The sequence below is a fragment of the Condylura cristata genome, unplaced genomic scaffold (assembly GCF_000260355.1).
Source record: "Condylura cristata isolate star-nosed mole 26May11 unplaced genomic scaffold, ConCri1.0 scaffold00008, whole genome shotgun sequence".
Taxonomy (NCBI): domain Eukaryota; kingdom Metazoa; phylum Chordata; class Mammalia; order Eulipotyphla; family Talpidae; genus Condylura; species Condylura cristata.
Window position 1 is genome coordinate 16,361,987 of NW_004567109.1, and position 14,521 is coordinate 16,376,507.

Sequence of the window (14,521 nt, forward strand, 5' to 3'; positions counted from 1 at the left end):
ACTTCCAGGCTGTAGGTGCATCCGAGGGCAGCCGGTCTAAGCTCCCCCTCTGCAGGTGAGGAGACAGAGGAAAGGACAGTGCAGAGCAAGCGCAGGCCAGGACCTCCCGCTTCCCGGCAGCTGCACTGCACAACCACAGGGCCGGGCAGCCTTCCCGCTCCAGCGCACGCAGCCCGTGTGTCCATGTGTGGGGCCCCGCTGCCTGGACAGGGAGTCCCTGGCAGTCAGGGGTGGGCTGGGCCGCCTACACGCAGACCTGGGGCCTTCCTGGCCTAGGCAGTCCGCAGTCCTCACAAACCACAGGAGGAACGGAGACTCGTTAGGGGCAGAGCCAGCCCAGACCCTAGCCCAGGGGCTCAGAAAACCCACATAGTTCCTGGTAGCAGGGCTCCCCAAGAGACTGCGCTTTGCGGCTTACCACAAATCCCCATTTTCCATGCAGGAAGTCTGAGACCCAGAGAGGTGAAGCAATTTCTCTAGTCACAGTGATGAAGCCTAGGAATTTGAGCCCAGGTGTGCGTGGCTGCAGAGATCAGACTCTTGCCACGGTTTCCTGAGCTCCTGTCTCCTTTAGGGCTCCCCCTCTGGGAGGAGGCAAACGCTGGCTTGGAACTCAGTTCTAGTGCAGGTCCAGCCCCACTGGGGGACATGGGCCTGTAAGCAACTCTCTGAGCTTCATTCCACTTCTCGTGTAAAATGGGCATCATACTGCTACCCAGAAGCAGTGTGGGTTACCCGGATGGCGTCTGTGTGCTGTGTGCCTTTATGTTTGCCAAAATGAACGGAACTGACCACTGACATCCTGTAACTTAATTTAATACAAATTCATCGTAACTCACAAAATGGGCAACATTTAAAATAAAAACACTGCTGGGAATGGCCCAGATTCCGGTAGCTGAAGAGGAAAGGGAAGACTGAGGATTCCTGCTGCCCAAGAGAGGCCCCAGTGGGGAGCAGCTATGAGGTGGGAGACTCCCAACTTCAGCTAGCCTGACTGGGTCCTTTGGAATGGGTGTGGTCAGAGACCCCAAATTCAGGATCTAGATCTCAGGACTGGAAAGAGAAGCCACAGCTCTGTCCTGTGGGCCCACCCTCTGGGGCCAGAGTCGCAGAGTAGGACACTTGCTATTTCAAAGCCGAAGCCTAGAAGTGGATGCCAGGGGCCCAAACTGTGGTGGGTTTGTTCAACATGCATTCTAATTTCCTTCTATGCGCCTTTTTGCATGGCTGATGCTGGAAAGAAGAGAATATATAATTCCCAGACTCTTTTGCAGCCAAAGTTCTGGATCTGATTTAAGTTTCCCCAAACAGAATCCCTTGTAGAGATTCAGATTTGGAACTGAATTGAGTGGGAGAGAAGCAGGCCTCAGGGCATCCGCTGGCTGGCACAGATGGTTCTGCACTCAGCGGCTTCCTGACGCAGTGACTTTCTGCAGATGGCAGCGGTGTCCCTGATCATGGAATGTGTGACGAAGCTATCTGGGATCGTTCCTGGAAATCCAGCAAAGCGTCTGCTCCTCCAACGATGTTGCAAAGCCACTAGGCACCTGGTAACAAATCCTTGCTAGTGGAACTAGTTAAAGCAGCTCCTGTTTTCTGCAACAGGATACCAGCTGAGAGGCACCCCAAGCCTGATGCGGAGTCCCAGCCCACAGTACCAGTGCTCGGGTCCTGGTCAAACTCTGCTCCCGAGGCCTCCCATTCCCGGGCCCGGCCCCAGAGGCCTGGCTGCCTCCTCATCCACAGTGCTGGGGACCTCCAGCACCAGTGACACATGTCCCGTCGCCATGGAGTTCTGCATAGGCCTTGGAGTGCACTCCAAGGCACGCAGCTATAGGACATGAATGCTGCCTTCAGCCTGCGGGCAGAAGGTGGTGGCCCAGGGACCATGATGTGCACGTCATCTCTACCTGCCCATAGGTACAAAAGGCAGGAGCCTCCAAGCTCTTGGTGTGGGAAAGGTCCTCAGACAACTCTGGGCTGGGGTCAAACATAAAATGGCCCCTCTCTAGCTTGGCCAGGGGCAAGTCTTAAGTCTGGGAGCACAAGAGGGTTCAGGCTGCCAATTGTTGGCAGCACCTGGATACACTGAGGCCAGGGCATGTGGAGAGGAGGGAAGCATAGGGAAGCCTCCTCCCCACAGCTGCTCCCGACCGGAGGGGGGTGAGGGTGGGGCAGGGGCTGCCCTGGGGAGAAGTCACATCACATCCTCAGACCAAAGCTACATCCCAATCACCGTCACAGCTATGGAACATCAATGCTGAAAGAGTTTAGGAATCACCGAGCGCGGCCGCCACTTCACAGACAGGGAAACGGGAGGCCGAAGGGCCAACCACTGGCCCGAGGTCTCAGCGTGGCCAAGCTGGGCCGGAGTCCGGCCTCCCGCCGCGGGCAGGGCTCTCGCGGGCGGCCATCCCCCGGCGCCCACGGACTCGCGCATCCACACTAGATGCGCACGGTGTTGATCCGCAGCGGCTGCACGTTCTTGCCGTTCGCGTGGCTCTGCCCTGGGCTGAAGTAGGAGCAGAGCTTGCCCGGGAACTTCTCGCGGAAGGTGTAGAGCCAGGACATGTCGTCGGCGTTGTAGAAGATGAGCAGGCCCTGGTCGTAGTCCAGGAAGACGCCGACCTTGTCAAGCTTGTCGCGGACGTTGAGCCGCGTCCAGGGCTCGGTGCAAGCGCTGTATTGGTTGCCGTCGTGCATGACGATGCAGTAGAAGCCGCGGCTGGGCTGAATCTGGATGCTGCCCTTGCGGCTCGCGGCCTCGTGGGCCAGCCCGATCACCCACTGGGTCTTCTCCGCCACCACCACCTCCCAGTAGTGGACGCCCCCGCTGAAGGCCTCGGAGCCCAGCACCGACACCTCCACGTCAAAGCGCTTCGGGGAGTCCTGCAGCGGCTGGGGGTGCAGGTTGCCGTAGGCCACGATGGTACAGTCATCCGACAGGATCAGGCGCTGGTGGGCTGTGCCTGGGTCCAGGGTCAGGGCGGCTGGCACTGGGGGCGGAAGATGAGTGAGGAGAAGGCTGCAGACCCCACTCTGGAGCCTCCCCGAGGGCAGGTTCTGGTCGGCCCCCAGGAAGCTGTGAGGTTGAATACAAGCCTGTCCTCTCTGGGCCTCAGCTTCCCCTCCTGTGAGGTTGAATACAAGCCTGTCCTCTCTGGGCCTCGGCTTCCCCTCCTGTGAGGTTGAATACAAGCCTGTCCTCTCTGGGCCTCAGCTTCCCCTCCAGCCTACCTCTCACTGGCTAGCCCCCCTCCATCCTCACCCCCTTCACCCCACTCAGACTCAAAGCCTTCACTCAGGCTCCCCACCACCCCCTATGTGCTTGCTGTCACTACCCAGACTCAGTCCCGGCACCTCCTCCGGGAAGCCTTCCTGCTTGCCTGCAGGTGTGCTGATTCTTTCTGCTGAGATCCCGAGCTTTGTGCCCCTCTCTTGATACGGGCTAGTCTCTGGGCCCACATCTCACCCCCTCTCAAGTAGGAGGGAGAGGACGATGTACTTATCCATCTAGGCTCTTGTACGCCTAGTGCCCAGCAAGGCCTGGCACGGAGAAGGTTTCCAAAGAGACTCACAGAACAACCTCCCACCCTGTTTGCGTTGCTCTCCGGGCGGGCTGCACAAGTGGGTCACCTGGCTCTCGGCTGGCCACACTGGCTCTCAAAGCCCACGAACTCTTGCCAAGGTGTCTGTTTACCCCTTCAACCCAGAGGGAGGGAGCTGATGTCCAGCGTGAGGAGGACCCTGGAGCTGGCTCACCTTACCCCGGGTGACCATTTCCAGGCCAGAGCAAGCCAGGGGGAGAGAAGTAGGGAAAGGACTCCTGCTGGCAGGTCCTGTGTGATGGAAGGACTCCCCCTCTGGTTCTCTGGCACTTTCCTTATGGCAGGGCACTGGACTGGGGCACTGCCACATACTCCAGTCACCTCCATTGGCAGTCCAGAGGCCTCAGTGATGTGACTGTGCCCCGTGGGGAGCAGTGCCAGCTTCCGCACTGTGCTTCTGTCCACAAAGCTGACCCTTGACTCATGTCAAATGCCTTCCCTGAACTCTGCTAGATGTAAATTTAGTTTTACATTTTACAATCTTCTTCCCTGTTCTTAGAACTCAGAGAGCTGCATGGAAACAATTAGCCCTGTGAATAGAGGGGTGGGTGGTAACAGTATCAGAGCAGAGCCAGTCAGAGAAAGAAGATACCCAGTCCGCAGATGCACACTTCACCCATTGTGTGATCACAGCGCAGCCTGTCAGAGCCAGAAGGCTCCTGTCAGGAGGAATGTGGGGATTCCCACAGTGGGGTCAGGAGGCAGTAGGGGGAGGGGGCTTAGGCAGTGTGTGAGGGTCTGGGGGGTGGGGAAGAGTCTAATCAGACACAGATGGGGCTCACACTGGGGAAGGCGGGGTGCACTCGGGTGCCTACAGCTGAGGGAGGGGTGCACAGGCACCCTGCTAGGCGTGGGGGTGGGATGCAGTGCCCAGTGCCCAGCGCCCAGTGGGCACCTGGGCCTTAGAGCTGAGAGAGGCCCAGGATGACGGAGACCGGTGGTGGGCAGACATGGAAGCTGGGCCGCAGGTCCGGGGTCGACTGGCACAGGGCAGGAGGCCTCTGCTGAGGGGCCCCTTCTGGTGTCGCAGACCAGTGGGGTGAGAGGACAGTCTAGCAGGCAGCCAGGTGGGTGCAGTGGACAAGACTTGGGGAAGACAAAAATGAGCCTGCTGAAGGGAGCACCTGGGGGTGCTGAAAGGGTCCACTCACTGGGCAGGGCTAGTGGCCAGGTCTGCTGTCCACTGGCTGTACTGGCAGTGGAGGCGGGCATCAGACAGGGCCCACCTCAAGGCGGGCCTAGGGGTGAGGCCTGGTTTCTTACTAGGCTGAGGTTTCTATGCTCAGGAGGCTTTTACATCCCAAAGGGTCAGATTCCAGCAGCGCCTCCCACCCTGTCATAAACACAGGTCTCGTCTTTGGGGGTCTGCCTCCCTCCTGCTTTTACTGGTGGGATTAGCTGCTTCAAGATAAGAGAAAGACACTTGCTCCCCCCTCATAAGTCAGTCCCAAAGCAGGGACTGGCAACCCCCTACCCCTCCTTTACCTTCCCCGGGGGTGGGGGTGACAGACTCAGACAAACAAACCAGTTCCTGGGGTTCACAACTGGATAGCCAATCTAGCTCTTTTCTAGAGCTCTTTTCTAGGTCCCATATAAATACAAACAGCAGGGGCTCAGGCAGCCCATCTGGTCTCCAGGTGTGCTCTCATCCATTTAAGCATCTCGGAGACCTCAAGGTTAAAAGGCATTCAGGAGGGAACATGGACTGGGGGTGCAGGCGGGGGCAGGAAGTATCTCCTGACCAGCATTAACCACGCCAGCACCACCACAGTAGACAACCCCACAGCGCCACCCCTCGGCAGCCACTGGCTTATGCCTCTGTCCTCAGGCTTTGCGCCAGCAGGGTCTGATGCCATCAGCTCTCTCTTACCAGGACTGGGAAAGTCTGGCCCACTCACCCATGTCGGCCCTCGGCTGCACCTGCGCTGCTCCTGCGGGTTTGAAAGCCATTTCCGCCGCAGACTCAGCAGCACACACTACTGCATCCATTTTCCCGAGGAGGAAGCTGAGGCTGCAAGGAGCCTTCGGAGTTAGGCGGCCTGCTCAAGTTGCCGCCTGGGACAGCAGCAGAATGGCAGAATGGAAACCTGAGCTGAGGGCTTTTGGCACCAAGTTCTTTCCTTGATGTGGCCCCAGAGAGTCTGCCTGCTCAGCAAGACTAAGGCACCATGCGATCGTTCACAGTAATAAACACAAACAGGTAGCAAGTATATATCAGCACATGTTGATAACTACGATCACCAATAAATCATTTTATTTCCTTCCCACTCCCACCCTGGGACACATATCTATGGCTGTCCTGGTTTTACAGAGAGGGCAGTGATTTGCCCTGAGTCACACTGCCAGTGAACAGGCTGGAAGTTAAAATGATTGGATTCAAATGAACAGGGAGAGAGAAGAGCAGCCCAGGAGAGGGAGGAAGGTCATGGGCCACCTGGCCTGACCAGGGAGGAAGTGTGAGTCAGGGAGGTGGGCTTTCAGGCCTGGCTGTTGGAGGGGGGTCCAGTGTCGGGGGCAGGTCAGGGGGTAGGTAGTGGTAGAGAGTGGATGTCCCTGAGCAGGGGGAGTGAACTGCAAGGTGGGGTCTCAGGTGACCCAATAGGAAATCTAACCTAGAGGGGGGCAGGCAGGAAGCTGCTAGAATCTACTGGCTGGGTCCCTGGGGGTTGGGGGGTGGTGGAGGGGGGTGCTTGCCCTCCTATTTGAACATAAAGGGCCTTGATGCTGGCAGAGGAGCCAGAGGGACTTCACAGGCTCTGCAGACAAAGGAAGGGGCTTGGCTAACCAGGTCACTGTTGTCTGAACTCCCCAGGGAACTCAGTGCTGGGCAGGAAGTTCGGGGCACACATTACTGCTCCCTCTGCTCATCGCCCACAGGCAGCCTTCTCTGAGTTACTGGTAGGGGACACTGGGCAATATTTGGAGACATTTTTGGTTATCACAACTGACAGGGATAGTTGGGTCGAGAAAGGGAATGTTGCAAAGGGTAGATAGACCCTACAGCAACATCCAGCTCCAGATATCAATAGTGCTGAGGCTGAAAAGCCAGCTCCTGGGCAATCAGCAAGTCTGCATGTCCATTTACTCACTTGTGAGGGAGATGAGAAGGGAATTCTTAGCATGCCTGTTTTACCAACGAGGAAACTGAAGCTCAGAGGAGAATGTGACGTATCCAACCAAGTGCAGCAAGTTCCTTCATGCAACAATTATTTATTGAGCACCTATGCCAGGCACTACTCTAGTTGCAGAACCGAGATTAGGATTTACTCATTTCTGTACTCATTTATCAACAAACATTTACTGTGCTGGTTGCTGGGATTTATAACGATGAACCAGACTCAGTCTCTGGCCCCTAAGAACTCACAGTCTAGTGAGAGAGACCATCACATAGATGTTGACGGCATCACACAGATGTTGACGAGAGTGAAAACTTGTCATAACATAGTCCAGGACTACCTGGAGAAACCCAGGAAGGCTTCCAAGGGGTGGTGTTTATAAACTAAGATGGTAAGAGTAGAAGTTAGCCCTCGACGTTTGAGGTTTGTGCAGAGTAAGGAACAGCATGTGCAAAGGAGCAGAGGAGCGAGAGTATGACTCATTTAATATCTGAACACGTGGCTAAGTGTGATATGGGGGAGAAAGTGAGAGAATATGAAGATCTCACAGGGCCTTGAATGTCAGGCTAAGGTGCCTGGACTGCCTCTCTGGGCTGTGACAGGGAAAGGCAAGTGGCCGCTCAGACGACAAGTGTTCCTGAGACCATCTGCCCAAGGGGCTTCCTTGGGTGGGTAGCTGGGGAGAGAACAGGACCCTTGGATGTGCTTTGCGCTTTGTTCATTTATCCTGATTCACCTAGCCTGGCTCTCACCATTCTGGTTCCCAGCACAGAGCTCGCCCAAGGATCCCTTCTCTGGGCTCCCAGAGCTCAACTGTCTGGGTGCCCAGTGGAGGCAGCAGCGGATCCCAGTCCTGGCCATCACTCCAGCACCTTTCCCTCTCCTTCACCCCATTCTGCCTTCTCCCCCTGGATCTTCCCCACCACCCCGCAAAGTGCTGCTATTCTCTCTTAAGAAAAAAACCCCCCAAAGCCTTGTCTCCACTCCCTCTCCTCCCAGGCGCTCTGAATGTTCTCCATTCAGGCTTCCACCCTAGTGTAGCACCAAAGCAGCTCTGGTCAAGGCACCAATCACCTCATGTTGCTGGACCTGGGGGAAGGGGGTGGCTCCCCACTCCACCCCTTTGCTACCACCAGCCTCTCTCTCCACCTGGAAATACTTTCTCCATTGGCTTCTGGGACACACTGGGTTTTTCCTACTTCTCTGGCTGCTCCTTCTTGGTCTCCTGGGCTGCGTCCCTGTCCTGTCCCCGACTTCAAGGAGTGCCCCAGGGCTCCCAATGTTTTCTCCTACTCTTATTTTTTCAGTGACCTCATACAGGCTCTTTAAAGCTGGTCCACATGCTGGTGACACCAGCCCTGGCCTCCATGACATCACAAACCTGACATGCTCATAATTCCCTCCTTCCAGGCACCTTGGGTAGAGTTGGTGCAGTCTGCCTGGGCTTGTTTTTCTAGGCCTGAGATCCAATCCAACAGTATAATCCTGACGGCTTGCCCTTCAAAATGTATCTGGTAACGGATCACTTCTCACCGCTTCTGCCACTGCTCCTTGCCACAGCAACTCGCCAGGGCTGCTGCACTGCCCCTAACCAGCTTCCATTCACCTCCTTCAGTCTGCTCCAAACCCGGCAGCCCAGGAGACCCTCTAAGAACTTAAGCCAGCGCATGTAACTTCTGCCAATTTACAGTTTTCACAAGGGCCTACAGCACTTAGGGTCTGGTTCCCTCTCGAACCTCCTTACCTCCGTCCTTTCTCACTCTGCCCCTTACTGTTCCTTGAACATCCCAGACTGTCACCTGCCTCCGGGCCTTGGCATTTGCTGTTCCCACTCCTCCTACACTCATGACTCGCTGTCCTTCTTCCGGGTGTGTACTCCAGTGTCTCCTCAGTGACATCTGCTGCTCCCCGAACTAAAACCTCTCTGCCCCCAACATGGCCTCGCCCCATTCCTCACCCATTGGCACATTTCAATATAGTTTTACTAACTTCCTTTCCCTCTCACACTCTGGAATGTGAACTCCAGGAGGGCAGGGATTTTTGACTGTTTTGGTCATGGCTCTATCTCCAGCACCTAGTGTAGCATTCTGGTGTAAGGTGGATGCTTGAGATATATATACTAAGTGTACAGAATGCATGAGTGAACTTCTCGGGACCTCGGTGTGCCAGTTAGAACCGACCCATGGGGTTGTGTGAGGATTCTCTGAGCTGTGTGACGGTGCAGGTACCTGGGACACAGCAGGTACAGCAAGGCACCCTTCTCATCCTCTGCTTTGCCTCTGGCCATGTTTAGAGCAGGGGGCATGGCTAGGATGACCTTGCCTCTTGCTGGGCCCCCTCGGAGAGCAGCAGGGGGCAGGGCCTTACCTGGGTGGATGTCCTGGAACAGAGACTTCCAGATGGTGTACTGCAGGGGGCCTGTGTACTTGGAGGTCGGGAAGTCTTCGTAGGTCAGATTGGTCTCGTGGACTTTCCCCTTGAGCCTGGAGGAGAGCAAGAGAGCAGGGTGTCCTGGCTGTGGGTCTGTCCCCTCGCAGGCAGCTGTCCCCCCAGGGTGGGGTCCAGCCTGTGAAGTCTGCGGGCCAGGCTCCAGGGCCTGCCTGTGTGGCTCCCCACCGCTCTCGCTATTAGCCTCAATTTCCTCGTCTTGAACACGGGGGCTGTGAGCACACTGCCCTCCTCACACGCTGTGAGTCTGCATGGCGTGGCGCTTGCAAAATGTTTAGGCAGGAGCTTGCGGCTGGTGGTCAACATGAATGCATGATGTTAGCCATCAGGGTTGCTCATCAACAAACCCATATTAATAACAACAACAACAACTTTATTGATAACATTATTAATAACAACAATGATAATGTTGTTGTGAAAGGTAGCTATGGGCTCACAGCCCTGGGTTCTCCTCCCCGCTCCACACACTAGATGAAGGGCCTTGGCGGGTTGAGCTAACTTCTCTGTACCTCCTTTTCTACATGTGTGAAATAGGGATGACAGCAACTACCTCCCAGGGGACTAATCGGGTTTTAATAGAAGTCTCTATTATCCAGTATCAGTTCTTATATACAATATACATCACATATATTTGCAATAGAAATAACATATTACACCAACAGTAAATACGCTGAGGATACATTTCATACACTTAATAACAGAGCTATAAAAGCCCTTGGCCGAGGCCCGCGCACACAGCCCATGCCCCGTGTGTTTGAGGAAGATCTGAATGCCCCAATCTCCAAGCTCCAGCCTGTCGGCCTCCGCTCCCACTTCCCGGGTGGCCCTGGGGGCGGGCGGCGCTTACCGTTCGGACAGCGAGGCCACCCCGGCCAGGAAGGTGTGCCGGTCGGTCTCGGCCAGCCGCTCCTGCAGGATCTGCGCGCCCTCCTGCACCTTGCGCAGCTGCTGGCTGTAGCGCTGCACCTTCTGCTCGATGTCCGTCAGCGTGCGCGCCGTGTCGGCCTCCAGCTCCTCCAGCATGGCCTTCTGCCGCTCCCGCAGCAAGCGGTGCAGCCGCTCGAAGGCCTCCCCGATGGTGGTCCGCAGGCTTTTGGTGGAAGACTGTGGGGACAGACGTCAGGGGTTAGGCGGGGCGCGCAGAGGGATTGCGGGTGGGAGGAGGAAGCCGAAAGCCTTGACAAGCAGAGAGGAAAGGGCAGGAGAGGCTGGCTGGTGGCACAGGCTTCGGCAAGGGGGCAGGGAGGGACTGGCCAGACTGGGAGAGCAGATATTCACTGCAGCCCATTAGGGGACTAAGGAGAGATGGTCCAGGTAGCCAGTGTGGCTTGCACGAGCCTCTTTGGCCTTGGTGACTGACTGGCTATGTAGAGTGCAGAAGACAAAGGTGTTGAGCAAAATGCCCAGAATTCTGGCTTGGGGGTGGGTGGATAGGCCAGCTGCGGGAAGAGTTCGTGTCTGGGAGAAGATGCTGAGCTCCAGCTGGAGACAGTGCAGACTTTATTAAAAAAAAAAAAAATCACCCATGGACTCAAGCAGAGAGGACAGCAAGATACGGAGACTACAGAGCTTTGTAAGTTGCAACATGCTGGATCACTCGGACCTGTCCTGCCACCCCCAGGCTGCCTGGACAAGGAACAAGTTGGGGCAACCTCAGTTGCCCAATATCCCTGAATCTTCTGTTTCTTAGCTGTGAAAGGGCAACCCCACTACCTTCTTGCAGGGGGTGGTGGAGGTGAAATGAGGGAGTGTCCACAAAAGGCCAGGCATGGCTCCAGGTGCAGAGAGAGGGATTGCTGATCGCCGATTAGTTCTAAGAGGCGCGTCCTGGACATCTTCTCTGAGAGATGGCATCTGAAGTGGGGCCTGAGGGATGTCAGCTGGGGTGCAGGGACCGGCCAGAAGGGTCGGCACGGTCGGACAACACAGGGCACGCAGGGTGGCGGCAGCGTGTGGGGCCTGCCTCTGTAATTTGACTTTGTGGGATTCTGGCTACGAGTCCATGGAGTCAGGGACCCTGCTGCGTTCAGTGCCCGGGGCTCTGTGGGAGGCTCGACAAAGGCTCAATTAGGGTCTGTTCTCTCCCCTTCACACTGCCGGCCTACAGGAAGAGCTTCTGGCAGCGGGCCAGCCTCCCTGCGCATGCCTGCCTGGAGCACCAGGCAGACAAAGGGGAGAGTCTGGGGATGACAGCCAGGCTGCTGTGGCTTCCCCAAACGCCCTCAGTTAGGAAGGGCCAGAGTTCTGCAGCTGCAGGTCGCAGGTGGGAAGCTGGGGCTGCACCATCACCTGCTGGGGCCCTCCAAAGGTCCCTCCCCAATCCCACGGTGGCCCCTTCTGGATCCCCGAGTGAGCGCTCTGTAGCCGCATTGGCCCAGTCACCACCCTCTGATAACTGCAAGCTCTGGTTTGCACCAGGGACAGGGTTGTGCTCAGGGCGGGGCTGGGCGGGTCTTCCACCCTCATCCCACACTCCCTTCCTCCTCTGCGAAGCCCGCTGCTTTGAGGCTGGCTCTCAAGCCGTATAGAGTCTTGCATGTCTCCTACCTCATCTTTCCAACTGCCCTTGGGGTCATGGACCCTCCAACTCACTAGTTCCCCAAGTCAATCCTCTATTAAGCCACAAACTCTGCCTCAAGTGTGCAAACAGGGTCACAGCCCTTGGCTCCTCGATGCCTGGGTTCTAAACCCCCTGGCCTGGCATTCAGTCCTCCATCTGACCCCAGCTTACCTCCGTGGGACCACTGCCTTGTTCTTTCACCTGCCTAGAATGACCTCCTCCCCCAGCAAACCCTTTATTCCCCTGAAAACTCGTGGCTATCCTGCAAACCCAAGTCAAGAGCCACCTCCTCTGTGACACTGTCCTTAACTTTTTTTCAGACTGTTAAACAGTAAGACGTACTGAGGTCGTTTTGCAAATAGTCTTAATACGGAATCTTACATTTGATGTGCTTCCTGGCTAGTTGAGCCTCGGCCTGCACACACCACCCCCTGCTGCTCAGCCCCGGGTGTGGCACAGGGCTGGCAGGTGCCATCTTTTCAAGGTGGGAGTCCAGCGTGCCCAGGATAAGAGAAGATGGGGAGGGAAAGAAGGAGAGCGCAGTTCCCAAGTGGAGCATCAGAATGACAGCTACCCCAGGAACCCCATGTCCGTCCCTTGCGGGTCCTTCCAACCTACCTGCCTTGCTGATCACAGGGCCCAAGATCCCAGCATGAGGCTGGAATACGCACTAGGCTCTGACACATCAGGGCAGTGACTCCCAATCGGCCTCTCACTAGCTGGTCCGGAGATAACCAGAGTTCCTACCTCAGAAGGTGACTTTTTCCTCCACTCGTGTGTCCTACAAGTGTTTACTGTATGGGCAGCGTAGGGGAGCCCTGCCACCCTGGAGGTGACATTCTGTGGGCACTGGCAAGACGATGAATGGGAGACATAGTTCTCACCATTGTCAAAGTTTAGTTCCCCTGGGGGCCCCAGTTTATTCTGGCCTGTTCAGGGCAGAGCCAGCCTCCCCCTCCCCAGTTCCTTCGGTGCCCTGGCTGGGAAGGCAGCTCCCACCCCAGCCCACCACATCCCTGGGAACACACTGGGGGTTGGACGGGCTGGGGCCATGTCAGAAAAACACGCTGCCAAGAATGCGTCACTCCGTCAGGGCCGCCCAAGGAAAACACAGGCCAGGCAGGGGATCCGGGCTGCGGCTGGCGGCTGCGCCTGGGGAAGGCAGTCAGGCACCAGGTGAAATATGACCTCCAAAGCATCCATAGGCATGTCTTGTGTAAACACCCCAGTCCAGACAGGAAGCAGGGCTGAGGGAACTGAAGGGGGAGGTGGATCCCCAGGACCCCCAGGGGTAGACAGATGGACAGGAAAGCAGGGGAAGAAGAGGTCAGGGGAGAAAAACAACGGGGTTGGAGAGGAGAGTGTGGGGAGAAGAAACAGCCCGTGACATGCCCTTTCATCCAGGGAGAGGTTCCCATCTGCTCTTCACCCCAGAGGGTACAGTCACCAGGAAGACAGGGAAACCGAGGCTGTGAGACGCCCACAGGCTAGAGCCCCATGACTGTTTCTCATCGTGGCTGAGGGTCCTCCCCAGAGCCCTCGGAATGTTTTCTGAAGAAATGTTTGTCATGACTTCCCGGAGACCCCACAGCGGGGTGGGGGCCGAGCTGAGGGCACAGATCTGGAGCTCAAAGGCCTCTCCAGGCCCCATGCTGACCTCGGAGGCCCAGAGCATTCCTAGGACTCTGCCCCCCCACCCACTGCTGGCAGGGGTGCCCCTGAGAAGGCGTGGAGCCGGCTGAAACCAGCTCAGAGCTTACCAGCTGGGCCTGGGTCCCCTGTTCTTAGCCTCAGAAACACAGAGCAGACATGGCGGCTAGTCTTGCTTGTTAGGGAGATATCTGCGGGGGCAACTCAGAGGGAGCCCCTTGAAAGTTCAGAGGATCCAGAACCTCATCTCCGGAGGTCCCAGAGAAGTAGGCAATTCACCCAAAGTGACAGTGGGTGGCTGAGTCAGAACCATGGTCTCTCAGGTCAAGGAAAAAGGCGTCTCTTTTCAAACCATGGTAGCAGGCAGGGTCTGGCCCTACTGTTCAGGGTCCAAAGCCCCATGGCCTGAACTTCAGAGGGGAAATGACTGAAGGGTTGAGCCACAAATCCTGCAAGAGGACAGCTCTGTGAATAGAGGAAAAGTCTGGCATCCTCCAGACCCAGGGCCAGCTCTGGAGGCCCGGGTCTACCTGGAGTCCACTCGGGACAGAAGGGAGGAGGAGCCCCATCCTCACACAGTGCCTGTCCCAGCCCTTGCCCTCACTCACCTTGGAGCCTTCGCACCTCCACAGCTCTCCCCTAGAGTCGGCCAGTCTTTGTGGGGGGGGCGTACCCCACCTTTCCCGTGGCCCCGCCCCGCAGCCGGGCTCACCTTGGTCTCGGCCAGCTGTCGCTTGAGCAGCTGCAGCGCCTCGGTGTGCTCCCGCTCACTGTCCTGAAGGGCCTGGAGCTGCTCCTTCAGCTCCCTCTGGAACACAGACAAGGCCGGTTGGGGACCAGGGCCAGCCCCAGCCAGGTACCCCGCGGCACTTGGGGCACGCCGGCCACGGCGTCACAGCACAGCTGCCTGCCCCTCCTGCGTCACACTGCCCGGGCGCCAGGGTGGGCCTTCACTCTTACTGTCTGTGTCCCCTGGGCCCAGCAGTCGTCTGGCATGGGCATGGTCTCAGGGAAGGCTGCTTTGTGAGTGAACTTCCTCAGAAACACCTGAGCCTGGGCTCCCCATTCAGCCTTGGCTGTGCAGGAGCTGACTCACTGTTGATACACACCTCCCACCCATGAGCTCATCTCTTCAGAGC

The 14,521-nt window shown here is 57.0% G+C and overlaps 1 protein-coding gene across 1 annotated transcript in view; it reads right to left on the minus strand.

Annotated features, from left to right (window-relative positions):
* Positions 1 to 806: 806 nt before the first annotated feature.
* Positions 807 to 14,521, minus strand: part of TRIM62 (tripartite motif containing 62) — a 25,227-nt gene continuing 11,512 nt past the window's right edge. The window contains exons 2-5 of the mRNA XM_004678762.2: positions 14,095 to 14,190; positions 10,020 to 10,276; positions 9,092 to 9,207; positions 807 to 2,996 (exon numbers count right to left, since the gene is read on the minus strand). Of these exons, the coding sequence (XP_004678819.1) occupies positions 2,446 to 2,996; positions 9,092 to 9,207; positions 10,020 to 10,276; positions 14,095 to 14,190 (1,020 nt within the window). The 3' untranslated portion in view covers positions 807 to 2,445. The remainder of the gene's footprint in view (positions 2,997 to 9,091; positions 9,208 to 10,019; positions 10,277 to 14,094; positions 14,191 to 14,521) is intronic.